At 40.6% G+C, this 17,515-nt stretch overlaps 1 protein-coding gene across 2 annotated transcripts in view; it reads left to right on the forward strand.

Annotated features, from left to right (window-relative positions):
- Window positions 1–9,050: 9,050 nt before the first annotated feature.
- Window positions 9,051–17,515, forward strand: part of RPS6KA3 (ribosomal protein S6 kinase A3) — a 79,624-nt gene continuing 71,159 nt past the window's right edge. Inside the window, exons 1-2 of one of the 2 annotated variants that reach the window (XM_070750617.1) lie at window positions 9,051–9,416; window positions 15,351–15,407. In XM_070750617.1, the coding sequence (XP_070606718.1) occupies window positions 9,339–9,416; window positions 15,351–15,407 (135 nt within the window). In that variant the 5' untranslated portion in view covers window positions 9,051–9,338. The remainder of the gene's footprint in view (window positions 9,417–15,350; window positions 15,408–17,515) is intronic. The other variant, XM_070750616.1, reaches the window with a different exon arrangement.

Below are 17,515 nucleotides of genomic sequence, written 5' to 3' on the forward strand. Positions count from 1 at the left end.
AACGCCGGTTCGTAACTCGAACAAAGTTCGTAAGAAGAGGCAAAATTTTTCTGAACCCCGGGTTCGGTTCAGGAGGTTGCTGGGAAGCCCCCCAGCCTGGCTGTCACCTTTTAAAACAGCCGCGCTGCTTCCCAGCTGTCTCCCGAAGCCGAACGCGGAAGTTCGGCTTTAGCGTTCGGCTTCAGGAGACAGCTGCGAAGTGGCGCGGGTGTTTTAAAAGGTCGCAGCCGGCCTGGGGGGCTTGCCAGCCCCCCCGAACCCCGAACCCGGGTTCGGGGGGTGCTGGCAAGCCCCCCAGGCTGGCTGCGACCTTTTAAAACACCCGCGCCACTTCGTGGCTGTCTCCCGAAGCCGAACGCGGAAGTTCGGCTTTAGCGTTCGGCTTCAGGAGACAGCTGCGAAGCGGCGCGGGTGTTTTAAAAGGTCGCAGCCGGCCTGGGGGACTTGCCAGCACCCCCACGAACCCCGAACCCGGGGTTCAGCAAAATTTTGCCTCTTCTTACGAAAATTTTGCCTCTTCTTACGAAACCCGGGTTCGGGGTTCGGGGGCATACTGGCAAGCCCCCCAGGCCGGCTGCAACCTTTTAAAACACCCGCGCCGCTTCGCAGCTGTCTCCTGAAGCCGAACGCTAAAGCTGAACTTCCGCGTTCGGCTTCAGGAGACAGATGGGAAGTGGCGCGGCTCTTTTAAAAGGTCGCAGTCGGCCTGGGGGGCTTCCCAGCACCCCCCCCCCAAACCCGGGGTTCAGGAAAATTTTGCCTCTTCTTACGAACTTTGTTCGAGTTACGAACCGGCGTTCAGGAGGCTTCTGGGAAGCCCCGCCGCCCGGCTGTCACCTTTTAAAACAGCCGCGCGGCATCCCAGCAGTCTCCTGAAGCCAAACGCGGAAGTTCAGCTTTGCCGTTCGGCTTCAGGAGACAGCTGGGAAGCGGCGCGGCCCCCCAGGCCGGCTGTCACCTTTTAAAACAGCCGCGCGGCTTCCCAGCAGTCGCCGAAAGCCGTTTTTTTGCGGGGGGGGGGGGGGTTTGGTTGCACGGATTAATTGACTTTACATTGTTTCCTATGGGAAACAATGTTTCGTCTTACGAACCTTTCATCTTACGAACCTCCTCCTTGCACCAATTAAGTTCATATCATGAGGTATTACTGTACAGTATATTTAGCATATATATTATATACTTACATGTAAATAGGTTTATCCATACATCACTGTGCTTCACAGCATCTTTATTACTTTTTGTTGAGTCTCATTGCTTTTCTTTTTCTCTTTGAAGTTACAATAAATGGAGCAGCTTTGTGTGTTTAATATCTTTTGCCCAGGTTCGCCTGGTGCACCAGTTGCGGCCCTATCTGGACCGGGACTCATTGCTCACAGTCACTCATGCCCTCATCACCTCGAGGTTCGACTACTGTAACGCTCTCTACATGGGGCTACCTTTGAAAAGTGTTCGGAAACTTCAGATCGTGCAGAACGCAGCTGCAAGAGCAGTCATGGGCTTACCTAGGTATGCCCATGTTTCGCCATCACTCCGCAGTCTGCACTGGCTGCCGATCAATTTCCGGTCACAATTCAAAGTGTTGGTTATGACCTTTAAAGCCCTTCATGGCATTGGACCAGAATATCTCCGAGACCGCCTTCTGCCGCACGAATCCCAGCGACCGATTAGGTCCCACAGAGTGGGCCTTCTCCGGGTCCCGTCATCTAAACAATGTCGGTTGGCGGGCCCCAGGGGAAGAGCCTTCTCTGTGGTGGCCCTGACTCTCTGGAACCAACTCCCCCCAGAGATTAGAACTGCCCCTACTCTCCCTGCCTTCCGTAAACTCCTTAAAACCCACCTTTGCCGTCAGGCATGGGGGAACTGAAACACCTCCCCCGGGCATGTACAATTTATGCATGGTATGTTTGTGTGTGTGCTTGTTAGTAAATGGGGTTCTTTTTTAAAAAACTTTTTAAAATATTTTAAATTTATTTGAATTTGTTACGATTGTTATATTTTGCTATGAGCCGCCCCGAGTCCGCGGAGAGGGGCGGCATACAAGTCTGAATAATAAATAAATAAATAAATAAATATGACAGACAATGTGTCCTATAGATAAGATAATATTACCTATACAAGGTACTGATTTATATCTATTAATATTATTTCATGTTAAATATAACAATATTTTCCTCAAAAGTATCAGAAAAATAATTTCTTCTCCTGCCCCTCAATACCTTTCAGAAATAGGTTGTCTTTGTATTATAGGAATTTCCATATTTGGAGGCCATTCAGATTAACATTTTTTTGTGTGCAGATACTCATCATAATGTTGAGAGAGAAAACAAATGTTTTACAAAAAATGTACAGCTAAGGGCTACATGTAAAGGAGGGGGGAATTTCCTAAGTTTCTTTCTTTCAAATATCACATATAAATACAGAAGATAGAGGTTTAAATATACCTTAATAGCCATTAATTTTTTTTAAATGAGGTGAATAAGTTTGACAAATAAGGGACCTGGGAAAGAGGGTGATGATTAAGCTTCTTCCCATAAAATTAGGATGACAAGTTCTTAGTTCCTATATAAAATTACATCAATGTTTTAAATTGCAGGTATGTGGCAAAATGTAGATCAAAATGGTTGCTTAAAACAAAATTTCTGTTTACCAATTAAAATTAAAAATCCCAAAACAACTATCTACTTGCTAGATTGCTAAAAGAGATAACTTCTAGATTGCTAAATACTTCTAGATTGGTAAAAGAGATATATCAAGGACTTGAAACAATGAATGAAAATAATCTAGATAATTTGCTTTATTCACGAAGTCTCAGAATTCATTATTAATTGTTTATATTAGTTGATAAAAATACTGATGGGAAATATTTTAATCGGAAAAACTAATGCCACAAGTTACGAAGTACAAATGCTTCCAAATGTCACGAACCAACATTTTATGTATCATAAACTTGACTTTGGATAAGCAGCCACAAATGCTAATATACCGTAAACCTTGATTTTCTAGCCTCCATGTATCAGACCTTACATGCATAAGATAAAATTCCAATGCATAATATCATTATGCAAATAAATCACTTTACCAAATTCCTCCCTTCTATGGTACCATAATTTCTAGAAAAAGCTTAATTTTGCAACCAGACAGCTTGTAATGGTACTTTAAATAACAATAGATAAGCATGTTATAGTCACATTATTCACTGCATCCCAGAATATTCTGGAACTTCATGGCTTTTTCAGACTTAAATATTCAAACCAATATTTTGTATACCAGGGTGTATGGGGTGCTCAAGGGGGGGGGGGGTAGCACCTCTAGTGTAGAGGCATGTTGTGTCCTTTTGCAGCAGCTCATTTAGGCAGCTGTTAGGGCAGCTCATTCACTTTTGGTCCCCACCTGTCACTCAGCTCTCACCTGTAGCTCATAGTAGCTGTAGCAGTGGCTATACCCCAAACATCAGCTTCGACAGGGTGGACAAACCAGGTTGAGAGTAGCCGATGGGTCAGCAACTTGTGTATCCCGAGTATGTGAAGACAGATTCTGGCGGACTAAGCGGACAGTCATGAAGGTCGTCTCTGCAAGCGATGAAGTGCACTAAGAGCACGGCAAGACATGACAAACACCCCGGTCAACCACTAGGAGAACGGAAACTCTTACTGCAAATCTCCACTGCCTTGTGCCTATATCCATCATTGGAAAAGGCTTCAGGAGTAAACCTTAAGGTAAAATCTGGAGCCGGTGTCCCAGAAGCAGTTCGTGACTATGTACAGCCACATTTTGATAACTCCTGCGATGTAGCTGGAACCAATTGTATTGGCTTTTGTCATTCCATTGGATTATCTCAGAGACATAGAGAGGGGGGGATCTGCTGCTTGGGCAACAGTCTATCCTTCATACTAACCTATCCAGGCTTTGTGCTCTGGGGAGTCCAGAGCATGATACCATGGTCTTTTGAGATGGAAAGATGCCAATGCAAATTGTTGCATACCAACATCTTCTGCTGCTGTTCTATACCAGTGGGTCCCATTGATTAAGCAGTTACATTTGATGGGACTAGGCAGCCTTCTCTGTCCTAGTGCATGCCCTATGTGTATATTCACCATTCTGACCATATTAAAACAATACACCTCCCTATCTTCTCAGGTCTTAGGCTGGAAAAGTGATGAATTCCTTGTGGGGTGTGCAGTATATGAGATGATGATTGTTTTCTCTGGACATTATTTTTGTGTTATTTTATTATGTTGTTTTATTTTATATTTTGTATATATGCTGCCCTAATGGATTTGGGTGATTTATACATTTAATAAAAGATATATAGGAATCAGCATGAATCAATGAAACACAAAGTGAATATTGAGGGATGTCCTATGTTTAAGACATTATGTACATATTCCATTTGATATAAAAATGTCAGCCATGGCTGCCCATCTCAAACATGTGACTCTGGCCATAAAATATGATTAGCAACCAAGATTTGGTTTGCCAAGTCCATATTCAAAAGGCCTTGGTCCAAAACCAGCAGATTAGACAGTAATAGCCGAGCATCAATGGTTTCTACAAAGGTTTAACTGAATGTCTAAGAATCTCTAGGTTTCTACAATCTTTACATCTATGAAATTGCTGGTTTCTCAGAATCTATCATATCTATGATCTGTATGCCAGCCTGATTTGGGATCTAGAGTCACAAAGACCATTAATTGACAGTTGGGCATTGACCCCTACATTTGAACTAGCTGGCTAACACTGCTTTCCTATTGTAGTAGCCCATCTAAATGGGAAAGGAGCTATTTCCCATGAACAAACTTACTAAAACTTACCTTTAGTTGAGCACATGGAAGTCAAATAACGATGTATGAATGTAGGTGTGCTTGTCATGATGGGCTTTTTCTTCAAGGGTGAAACAAGGTTGAGTTCTCCTAATTACAGATGTTCTTCAGAAGGACTTGCAAATGGTTGAATTTTGATCACATGACTATGGGGATGGTGCAATGATACTCCTGAGTCTCAGACGAAGGGTGGCATAGAAATTGAATGAATGAATGAATAAATAAATAAATGTAAAAAATTATTACCGGTATGTCACTTTTTTCAGTTATGTTGTAAATTTTAATGGTCACTAAATGACCTGTTTTAATTTGAGGACTATCTGTACATGAAACATCAGTTAACTATATCAGATATTTGAGGTGCTATGAACAAGTTAGTATAACACTAACTTGAATTATTTTAAAAATAATTTTAATGTTGTGCTTAAAATAATTTCTGGTACCCAGTAAACTGAAAATGAAAGAATAGTTGATCTCTAAAAGCCAGCTATTTTATTTTATAGAGCTTATATACATCATTATGTAGCAGTATATAAGTGCTGTTGCTATTTCTTAGTAAACATGGAGTTCATATAGAAATAAGTGAGAATATGATGTAATTTTTCACACACACTCAGTCATTATTCTCCATACTAAAGAACAGAGTGCCATAATTCCTTATTCTGCCCCGTAACCAAAGAGGTTCCAGTTCGAATGTTAAAGAAAAGCTAGGGTACCTGAGTGAACAGCCATCCTTATTAAAATTCAGATAACTCATGACCCCTTGGGTCATTCTTTCAGAGGTATTTCCTTACCAGATTTATCAATGCCTTTATTAGTTACACAGCTTCTATTGTACTGCATTCACTGCAGAAGTCAGGATATATTCAGAGATGTACTTGCCTTGAAAATAGTCCAAGTTGAACTTGTCATAAATCGTTTTCTGTTTATGTTTGGTCCATGCTGAGTTATGTAAGTGAGTCAAATATTAGCACAGGAAATGTTTTGTGACATTTTTATTATGTTATAAATTGTTTTGTTATAATGTTTATCTCACATTTTATAAAATTTGCCAAATTTGCTTTCTATGGGCATTATGTATCCTAGATTTTGGACTAATTTGGTAAGTTTGAGTTACCTTAGTTCAAAAAGGTGTTGGTACTATGGTACAGTTTCACCCACTTACAAGAATCAATGTTAGTAGAATATAACTAGATTGTCAAGACAGATATTATAACTGATAGTAGAGCAGGGGTGTCAAACTCATGTTGTCACGGCAGCATCACATGACATATTGATACTTTTCTACCCTTTGCTAAATTGGGCATGGGTGTAGCCAGCATGTGACGCACCTGGCCACCGGCCAGAGATTTGACAGCTCTGTATTAGAGGATGGAAAGCAGCTGGTAAGCAGAATTCTGATCTGTCTGCATAATTGTATATATCTACAATAATGGTTCCCTATAACCATGAATCAATATTTTCTCATTGTATTTTGTATTATGTAATATTTTCAAAGGCAGCTACAGTATATATAATCTATATTATAGTAATGAAGGCTAGACATTTAAGGTTTTTGAAGGCATTGATATAATTGCTTCTTTATTTTCCATCATTCACAAGCATTATACATAAGTTCCAGAAAGTTTCAATAAACATGGATTAAAAAACCTCTACTGTTTTTTATAACTCAAGCCACCATATACAACTTGATTTTACAAATAGACACATATGCAATTAGAATTGCTAAGAATTTGTCAGTGATTCAGATTTTTAAAGAAATGTTTCCTGCTAACATGACTTCCTTTCTATATTAATAATTAGAAGATATTTAAGATCATAAAATTGCTGTTAAAATATGATCAAAATATGCCCAGCTTGCAGTTTTCATCATGTGTATCGTGTGTGCATGCAGGTGTGTATATGTGTATAACAAGATACTTTACATAAATAAACAAAACCATTGAAAAAATTGAGCAAAATATTTGTCAAAGGCAGGAACATAATTATATACCATTTTCAAGCAGGAAACCAACAAAAACTTTAATCTAAGTGACATAAAGCTACAAATGTGATTTAAAAAGCAAACAAATTCTACTCAATTCCCCACATTTGGAAAACAAAAAGAATCTTGGCTTTACCTCATACATAACCACTATTTATCAGGAGTCAAGTTAATCCTCTACAAAAACAATGTGTCTTCTCAGATATCAAAGAATATCCATTCCTATTTAATAATTCTAGTTGTTTGACACTCAAATACAAATAATTATTCGGCATTCACACAATATAAAATAGTCAATTTTATTCTGGAATTTAAGAAATTTACAATTGGTTTAATATAACACAGTGCTTCATGTTTTTCTCAAATGATTAATAAGAGTAGGATAGCCTTGTTTATTCAAATGACCTTTATTCTAACTCTCTTATTTGTGGCTGAACAATCCCTCCCACATCCACATTCCCCAAATTACATCAGAACATCCTGGCAGAAATTCTAAATTCCTGGTGGATGTCAATTATACATCAAGGACCCAAGAACAGAGGAAGTCACTCATATGATAAAATGACTGTAAATTATAAATGAGTTGATTCTTTTGATTCTTTTTTTAAAGTCTTCATGAGCAGCATTCAATAAAGTCATGTAAACATGCCTTTCTATGAGTTTCTATTTCTGCCACAAATTCCTTAAAATTATACTTAATAAAGTTCAATTACTTTGAGTTTAGCTCAGATAAAAAACAGGGTAAGAACTGTTGGAATACCCCCTGCTGATGTAACCTTTTCAGTTCAGCACTTGTAATCTCTCTGAAACTCAAACTTGATTTAAATATAGCTGAGTTCCATATAAGTGGGTTGACAAAAGTTTCCTTTTCCCCCCAATACATACACTGGAAGAAACAAACTACAGTACAGTACTTTCATAATCCAAATAGATGTGTTATGTTTATATCAGTTAAAAAAGGGAACAGTTTATCCCCAAACACTAACAATCTTCTTTAAAACCTCAGATAAGATTTGCCAATACAGTACTGTAAATATTGCATTATTTGTTCAAAATATTTTAAAGTATAGATTCTAGTAAGTAATGTTTCAAAGTATAGTAAGTTGTGGTTTCTGTTCTGGAAAAAAAATGTAATTAGTTTTTGGTAAGACTTGTTATTGGAAATAAAGCAGTGATTAGAATGTTAATAAGGATTTGGGAGATTAGGATCTAAATTTGCACTGCTGTCTTTGGATCCAATTTACAATGCAGTTTTTGTGAGGATAATATGGGAACACATTTACCAGCTTTTGCTTCTGGAAAAATAGTAGGATATAAATATTAGATAGATAGATACAGTAGATAGATAGGTAGGTAGGTAGATATAGATACAGTATATGATTTTTATACAGCTGCACTCTTTAATTCCTTTAAGCTCTGCCTTCAGCATTATTCTTTCAGTCAAATTCTGAGATCATTTCCTTGGAAATAAATGATTCCCTTTCCAAAAATGAAATACATTTCAGAATTACATCCTTAGCTATAGGTTCTAGTGTTATGTATTTCTTAGAGGACATACTGAATTCTTAATTATGAACCAATAACCACGAACAATCAACATCATCACAATTGAACATGTTATTTTATCATCTCCGACAAAATTTAAATAAATGAAAAAAGGAAAAAAAGAGTCATTACAGTTAAGGTAGCGTCGAATCTTTACCGGCGCTGCAATTCCTGCAAGCAGAGTCGAGGAGCGCTCGTCTCCCAGCTAACTTAAAAACTGGGTAACGGGACATTTTAAAAATGTCTTGGATTTACTTGAAGGTGGTTAAGAAAACGCAAGAAGAGAGGATTAATTACGCTCTGAAGAATCCCCAACCACGGTTTTTTTGGCCACAATCCTTTAAGGGAGGTGCCAATTAGGCCGGATCAGGTTACCGACGCTGAGGGGTAGCGACCGCGGAGGAGAAGAATGTGACCTTACGCGCAGAATACTGCATTTCGAGATAGACGAGCGATGACGTGCCTTTGGTAAAGGCAGCAGAGGACAGCTGTTGTACTTGAAGCGTATCTCGCTCAAGAGTACGTGGTAGAACCTTCACGTATCCAGAATCCTCCACCAGCAAAACTACCCGCCCCCCCGCCCTCCCGGAAAAGATCCCGCAGTTCTGAGTCGGCTTCTTCTTTACTACCTGAGATATACAATGATTGGCTGAGTCAGTCCCGCCCTCGGGAATGACGCAGACAACCTCCGTTTGATAGGCAGGTACGTCCGGACGCGGCCATGTTGGGAGCGGAAGTGAAGTGAGTAATAGCCCCAGCCGCGGGAGAGGCGCTGAGGTTAGATTTACCGAGCGGCGAAGGCTTTCCGGTTAAACGTCTGCTCCTACGCCGGCGTAGGTACCCTTGCTTCATCCGGAAAGATAGGAACCGCGTCTCCCGTAGTTTCCTCCCCTTGCCGTGGAGGAAAATAACGAAGAGGGATCCTATGTCTCGGTGTTCCTGAGGGGCGGCAGGAGACAACGGCGGGAGCGTAAACTTGAAAAAGAAAGATGCCGTTGGCACAGTTGGCGGACCCCTGGCAGAAGATGGCTGTGGAGAATACGGCGGAGAGCGGCAGCAGCGTCGAGGTAAGCGCGTGGGGCACGCGGGACTAGGCTGGGCAACCGCGTGGAATTCCGTCTGCATGGCTAGGAAGGGCGGGAGAGCCAAGAGGAAAAGCTCGGTCACCTCAGCAAAGGAGCGTCACTGCCCCGTTGCCGCCTCTTCGTTCGTCTTTCATTGAAAAGGCTGGAGAGAGTCAGGCGCGCTCCATTTCCTTGTTTTATTCCTTTTAGAGGCACTGGGCGGAAACCGGGAAGTCAAACGCTTCCTGCTTGCCATCGAAGTAAATTGTGCTGCAAATCTTATTACAGTATTCCCAATCAGGGTGGTGGAGGATAATGGAAGCCATTTATCTAGCAAAGCTGCTTGACATCAAGACTGTCTCATATCATCATTACCTCAGATCGATTTTTTAGGCTTGTTTGTGACCATGTTTGTCTATCTTTACATCCTCCATTTCACTGAGGAAATTAGACTTTTGCAATAAAATGTTATAATACATATCTTTAGTTTTCTTCCCTGCAGCAAACTAACATGCTTTTGAAAGTGTTACCCCTGTTATATTTTCCCACTTATTTCTTTTGCAAACAAGTAAAAAAGGGTTTTCCAAATAACCTTTTGTGTGTAAGGTTACAGAATGCTGTTCCTTCTAAATAACACAACACTTTTGTATTACAAGCTATGATTTGGATTGTAGACCTTTTGTTTCCATTTCCCTTCACACAGAGACATTCTCATGTTCATTTAATGATACTTTTCGATTATTTGAAATTTTTCTGTTTTGTACAACAGTGTCTCTCTTCCATAATAAAGGGGCCTTTTGAAATGGGTATTTTCTTTTATAGAGATAGTGTATCTTTTTATAGAGATGGTGTCTCTTTGTGGTTGTTACAGTTTATAGAGAAAAATATTACATCCACCTTTAACGCTACAGAAAGATATTTTTCCCTGTGAATTTTTTAATGGTTGTTATATATAAATTTCCTAATGCAGAACAACATAGTGTATATACACATCTTGAAGGTAATAATATTGGGGTGGGGCTGCCAGATTGTCAGACTTGGTAACATGCAATTGAAGGACTGCTGCTTTTGTTCCCTTTAGTGGTGTCTGGTTACTTCCCATTATTCTTCCCTCCATTTCCTCTCATTTTGCCCAGAGGCTTAACTTCCTCCTAGTCTTAAGAAGAAAAAGAGAAGTTTGCAGGGCTACATTTTTTTATTCTTTTTTAAAAGGAAACACTGCATATCCTGCTTCTGCTGCAAGGAAGACACCAGCAGAGTAACTGATGATCTGTTTACACATTTTTCTTGCAGTTCATATGTTTTAAGAAGCACTTTGCTAGCTATTCAAAATAGTATATCCAAAATCATTTGGCTAAATTTAGATTGTCTGGCTTAATAAATCAAAGAGTAAACTTGAAGAGAAGTTTTAGATTATATGCTTGGGGGATGATAGTAATTATTGTGAGCATCTGCCTTATTTAAATGTATATACTTAGGTTTTAATTTGTTTCCCACTCATAATCCATTTTATATTAAATTGCTTTATGTTTTTCCTTATAAATGATTTTTTAAAAAAATATGTAGATGACAGCATGATTACCATTTTACGTGTGTGTGTGTGTGTGTGTGTGTGTGTGTGTGTGTGTCACTGGAGAGTACAGTTACGTTTGATAATTTTTTTCACAAAAGTATTAAATGTATCAGTAGCTAAATAAAATAAGAGAACCTAGTGGGTAAAATATAACTTAGAAAATAATAAAATCAGATGAAATATTGTTAGATAATAAATAGATAATTACATTATAATGCAACATTTACACACATTTGATTCAGATTTCTCAGCTGAAATTATAGGCAGTTTTATATATCTTAATGAAATTTTTAAAACTGTCTTTTGAAATTAATTTTGAGCACTCATTTCTAACTCAGATTATTTATGTTGCATAGAGCAGTGTTTCCCAACCTTTTTTGAGCACATTATTCACATTTACAAAATCCTGGGGAACATTGAGCGGGGGCGGGTGTGTGTGTGTAAAAAAAAGTTTGGACAAAAAATATCTCTCTTCCTCCCTTTCGCTCTATTTTTCTCTCTCCCTCTTTCTCTCTCTCTCTCTCCCTTCCCTCCTCTTTCTTTCCCCCCCTCTCTCTCTCCATCTCTCTTTGTTTCTCCCTTCCTTCCTCTCTTTTTTGCCCTCCTTCCCTCTCTCTGTCTTTCCCTCACCCTCCTTCGCCCCTCTTTCTCTCTCTCTCTTGCTTTCTCTCTCTTGCTGTCTTTCTTTCTCTCTTCCCCCTCTCTCTCCCTCTCTCTTTCTCTCTCTCTTTCTCTCTCTCTCTTTTGCTTTCTCTCTTTCTCTCCCCCTCTCTCTCGCTATCTCTCTTTCTCTCTCTCTCTTTTGCTTTCTCTCTTTCTCTACCCCCTCTCTCTCCTTCTTTCTCTCCCCCCTCTCTCCCTCTCTCTTTCTCTCTCTTGCTATCTCTTTCTCTCTCTCCCCCCTCTCTCCCTCTCTCCCTCTCTTGCTATCTTTTTCTCTCTCCCTCTCTCCTTCTCTCTCTCCCTCTCTTGCTATCTTTCTCTCTCTTTCTATCCCCCCTCTCTTCCTCTCTCTCCCTCTCTCCTGCTATCTCTCTTTCTCTCTCTCTCTTTTGCTTTCTCTCTTTCTCTACCCCCTCTCTCTCCTTCTTTCTCTCCCCCCTCTCTCCCTCTCTCTTTCTCTCTCTTGCTATCTCTTTCTCTCTCTCCCCCCTCTCTCCCTCTCTCCCTCTCTTGCTATCTTTTTCTCTCCCCCCTCTCTCCCTCTCTCCTTCTTTCTCTCCCTCTCTTGCTATCTCTTTCTCTCTCTTTCTATCCCCCCTCTCTTCCTCTCTCTACCTCTCTACCTCTCTTGCTATCTCTTTCTCTCCCCCCTCTCTCCCCCTCTTTCTCTCTCTCCCTCTCTTGCTATATCTTTCTCTCTCTTTCTCTCCCCCCTCTCTTTCTCTCTCTCCCTCTCTTGCTTTCTCTTTCTCTCCCCCCTCTCTCCCTCTCTGTTTCTCCCAGTAACCGTGAGGTGACGGCAGGGTGATCAGCTGTGAAGCGGAGCTCCAGAACGGAGGCACAGACGGCGGTGGCTAGACGCCGTACATTTCTGGCGTTGCGCTGGGCATGGACGTGGGGCTTGAGCCTCCGTCCTGGTCCAGCCAGCAGGCAAGTGCCAGCCACGCAATTCCAGCATTTCCAGCCGCCGCCGTCGGTGCCTCTGTTCCTCTGTTCCGTAGCTCCGCCTCACAGCTGATCACCCTGACGTCGCCCCACGGCTACTGGGAGAAAGAGAGAGGGAGAGGGGGCAGAGAAAGAGAAAGCAAGAGAGGGGGAGAGAGAGAGGGACCACCCTGCCACTGCCCCACGGCATGGCTCCTGCCCGCTGCCGCCGCCATCACCCTCCCGCTGCGCGCCGCCCTCCTGCTGCCGCTGCCCTCCCACCAAGCCCCAAAGCTCACCTGCTGACAGGGAAGCTCCAGCCGGGCGGGGCGCCGCAGCTGCTGGAAAACTTGGAAGGCGCAAAGAAGCAAGCTCAGCTTCCGGTCTCACAACTTTTTTCTCTTCGCAAAAAGTTGCAAGACCAGAAGCTGAGCTTATTTCTTCGCGGACACCTGACCATGTCTCGTGGCACACCAGTGTGCCGCGGCACACCGGTTGGGAAACACTGGCATAGAGGATGAGCGCTGTCTGATTGATTATATGCCATCAAGTCAATATCACTTTTAACGACTACATAAATTTTCTCCCGGACAATTTGTTCTCTACCGGTCCTCCAGAACTTTCAACATGCACCCTTTTAGACCATCCATCTTGCTACTGATTACTCTTTTCCTCTTTCCTTCATCTTTCCCAGTGCACAGAAATCCCAAAGTTTTGACATTAGACTGAAAAAATGGAAATGCCAACCAATTGCAGGCATATAGTTCAGAAGCCCAAATATATGATTTAGAAACACTACATAAGCTTGGATAAGTTTAAGGTGAGCTCAGGCCTGTGATCAAAAGTCTGCAAAGTAGGGCACACCCATATCTTACACGCCAGAGAATTTGTGTATGATCATCTTTAAATATTTAAGGAAATACAACACCTTTTTTTTTGCTTAGACTGAGGCTGTAACCCAAACAGATAAGTTTCATTCAAGAATTATATACCACTCTAGAAGGGGATATACATTTTTACTGATATCTGATTACCAAAATTATGATAATTTTAAAACATTTGCTGCTGAATAAAGTATTCATTTTCCCCTAGATGTGTGTGTGTGTGTTTGTGTTGTAGCATCTGTTATTTCAAGCTTCCCATACATTTTAATGACTATTTTAAAATAATTGCAGCCTAGTTGATTAATCATTCTTTATATTTTAGGGAACAGGTTTAATTTTTCAACTAAATAAAAACTGAGAGGTCCTTGGTGCTCTCTGCGACTCATTTCAATCTTGTTCTACATATTTTCTGTATCAGTGAACAAACATTGTAAATATGTAAACATGTTTTTCCTTATCGTATACTAATATAAGTTTTATTTTAAATTCAAATTACATGTTAATCTGCCATTTTTGGTTCATAGAAAATTATTCTTAAATAGATATTATTGTCCTTTTTTAGTGTTTGTAGATGTTTACATTTTACAGTATTTTAACTACAAATATTTCAAAACATTGGGAAGAAAGACTTGTTTAGCTTCTCTAAATATAGCTTTGCTATTTTTTTGTAATTATGTTTTACAAGACAATTGTAACTATGTTTTATATTTTTTAATTCTAGGAAAAGCAAAATTGGTTAAACCTTGGAAATATTAATATAATTATTTATATAGATAGTCCTCATTTATTGTCCTGCTTTGGACAGCGCCTGTTGGATTACAGCAGTAATGTAAAAGTAACTGACCAATCCCATATTTTTGTTCTCAGCATCTCTTTTTCAGTCATGTGTTATATATAGTTAATTAGTAAATGTTGCCTTGTGCCTGACCCATTTTTTCACACACACATCCCAGTGGAGAGATTGCCTAAGCAAGTTATTTCTTTCTCCACAATGGCTATGTGTTCCTAAAAAGCGCTAACTATAAGTTAATAAGTTCACCACAGTGACCTTAATTAGTTGATTAAAACACTTTATGTGTCTGTGCTCCTGTCTGATACCAACAAGACACTAATGAATTTAACATTAAAGGTTTTTGTTTCCCTCCTTGCTGCTACACATCCTTTTGAAATGTACACCTTATTGTGTGCCTGCTTACTCACTTGTGATCCCTTCCTGTGAAATGAATGTAAATAGAAACATCAATTATCTTCTTGCTAATTATCCTAGCACTGGGTAAGCATTCCAAAGGGTGAGGATGAGGGTAAATTACCATAAAAGTTGTCATTTTAGCTGCCCTTTTCATCAATTAAGTTCTGGAATGCTTTCCCATTGTTTAGGCCAGAGGTGTCAAACTGAAGAACTCCAGGCCAGATCTGGTTGTGGGATGCTTAAATTTGGCCCACAAGGCTGCCCTGGAAACAGCAAAGGACCAGACTGCGGTGCCTTTACCAGCACAAATGGAGCTCTGTTTTTGGCTGTAACACCTCCTGCAATCCTGTCTGTGAACCCAAGCTCTGTTTTCACTTGCAGAGTGCTTGGGCCACTACAGGCATCCCAGACATGAGTGACATTGAGCTGGCTATGCGCCCCACCTCCCGAGGTCAAATACAACCTGATGTGGCCCTCAATGAAATCGAGTTTGACACCCCTGGTTTAGGCTCATTTGACAAAGCGAATAAAAGCTGAAGTAAAATTGAAAACATTCGTCATAATATGATTTTCATTTAGTGACTGCTTTGCTTAACGACCATGTCACTAGAACCAATTGCAGTCCCTAAATGAGAATTATCTACACTTCAATTTCTCTAATAAAGTTCTTCCAATAACTCTTCTTTAAATTATGATTTTTGTAGAATGGTCAGCAAATTATGGATGAGCCTATGGGAGAAGAAGAACTAAATCCACAAACAGTAAGTAGAATATGAAAATTCATACCTTATTTGGGTCGTTTCAATCCATGACTTAGAGGGATTTCTAAGATTTAAAAATAAAGGTGTTTATATCAACTATTTAGTAACACTAGAGCAGAATTTTATCAAAATTCATTAGATCAATTCTTAATAAGACAAATACACTGACACACTAAGCCTAATGGTAAAACTTTCTATAATTATTCCACATTTCTATAGCACGCATGACAATAGTAGGGCACTCATTGAAAGGCTTGTCAATATGATAAATCAGAAAATAATGTACTGTACTTCTATATAGATTTACTTACTATTTTAGGTTTAATCTAAATTCATTTTATATGCTGCTTTAATCAGAAAATCAGTGGTAGATGAAATTAACATGCTTATAATGTCTACTATATTAAACTTCAAAATATTCAACATAATAATGGGATTAATATAACTAAAATATTATCACTGAGTTTGTATCTTATGATTTTTGATGTTGCACTTCATGAATATGATCATGATTTATCATTTGTTGCTTGTATGAGAGCTTATGTACCAGAGACAAGTTCCTTGTGTGTCCAATTACATGTGGCCAATACAGTAGTCTAAACTAGTCTAATCCAGTCCAGTCCATTCAAAATATTGATATATTAGATGCATCAGGGAATATTTAGCAAGGATGGACTGTTGTCATCTTGCTTTTGGAGATGCAATTAAGAAATTTCAACATCTTATTCGAAACAATAATGATCTGCATACAATGCTACAAAATTTCCCGGTAGATGGCTGTGTTGACCCTGGATGTAATGAAGCACAGTGGACGAATAACAGCAGGTGACATCAGCGTTCCCTGTAAGCTGCGCGCGTACGCGCCCCCCCAATACCCCCCCCCGTGCACCCTTTTCCACGGGCGCGCGCTCCCCATCCCCCTGCCAGCCCGTGGGGGGGGTGGGGAGGCGCCGGCAGCTAAAGGAAAGGGAGCCGCGGGCGCCGCTGCCTCCCCACAGTGCCTCCGGCCCCCGGCCTCTCAGCGCTGCCCACCCGATCTGCCCCCTTTCCTCCTCCGCCGCCTCCTGCCCTGGGGCGCGACTTTTCCAGCGCCGGTGGCTGTGGCTTCTTTTCCTTCTCTTCCGTGCTCCCAGCCAGGGGGCTGCAAGAGAGGGTTTTCTCTGCGCGCTTCAGGAATGCCCGCCCCGCCCCTCTCGCAGCCCCCTCGCTGGGAGCGCTTTCATCCCGGACTTTCAGGAAGGGGGCTGCAGTAGAGGCAGGGCAGGCGTTCCCAGAGCGCTCGGAGAAAGCGCTCTCGCAGCCCCCTCACTGTCACACAGAGAGAGAGGGAGAGAGAGAGAAAGTAAGTGAGAAAGAGAGAGAGAGAAAAAGGGGGGAGAGAGATAGCAAGAGAGAAAGAAAGAAAGAGAGATAGAAAGAAAGTGAGAAAGAAAGCAATAGAAAGAGAAAGAAAGAGAGGGAGAGAATGAGAAAAAGAGAGAGCAAGAGGGGGAGAGAGAAAGAGAGAGGAATGACTCTTGATTTAAAGCATATGGTAAAAAGCACCCAAATAATAACAGAGAAAAAAAACCCCAGCCGTTTGTGTGTGTGTGTGTGTGCCTGTGAACTCTTGAACCATTTCCAATAGCTCACCTGTTATTGGAAATGGTTCAAGAGTTCACACACACACACACACACACACAAGTGGGGAGGAGAAAGGGATGGAAAAAGAGGAGAAGATAGTAATAATAGTAGTAGATTTTGGTTTTGTTTTATTATTAATTTCTTTTAATAGAAAAGAAGGGAACTTTTTTTTCTTATTTATTTATTTATTTATTTATTTATTTATTTATTTATTTATTTATTTATTTATTTATTTATTTATACTTCTATGCTGCCCAGTCCCAAAGGGACTGCTGCTCCAACACTATACTTTTCCGCCCACACTGAAAAAAAGTTAGAGGGAACATTGGTTGACATGGCTCCCCAAATCAACACAGATTGTGGAAATGTTACACTGGACCTCAAGCATCTTGCGGTGTATGTCTCTCCATTCTTCCTCCATACTCTGGGTCCTTGGTTTCCAAATGAGATGCAAAAGTTTCCAGAGTCTGTGTTGATTTGGGAAG

The sequence above is a fragment of the Erythrolamprus reginae genome, chromosome 4 (genome assembly GCF_031021105.1).
Source record: "Erythrolamprus reginae isolate rEryReg1 chromosome 4, rEryReg1.hap1, whole genome shotgun sequence".
Classification (NCBI taxonomy): Eukaryota; Metazoa; Chordata; class Lepidosauria; order Squamata; family Dipsadidae; genus Erythrolamprus; species Erythrolamprus reginae.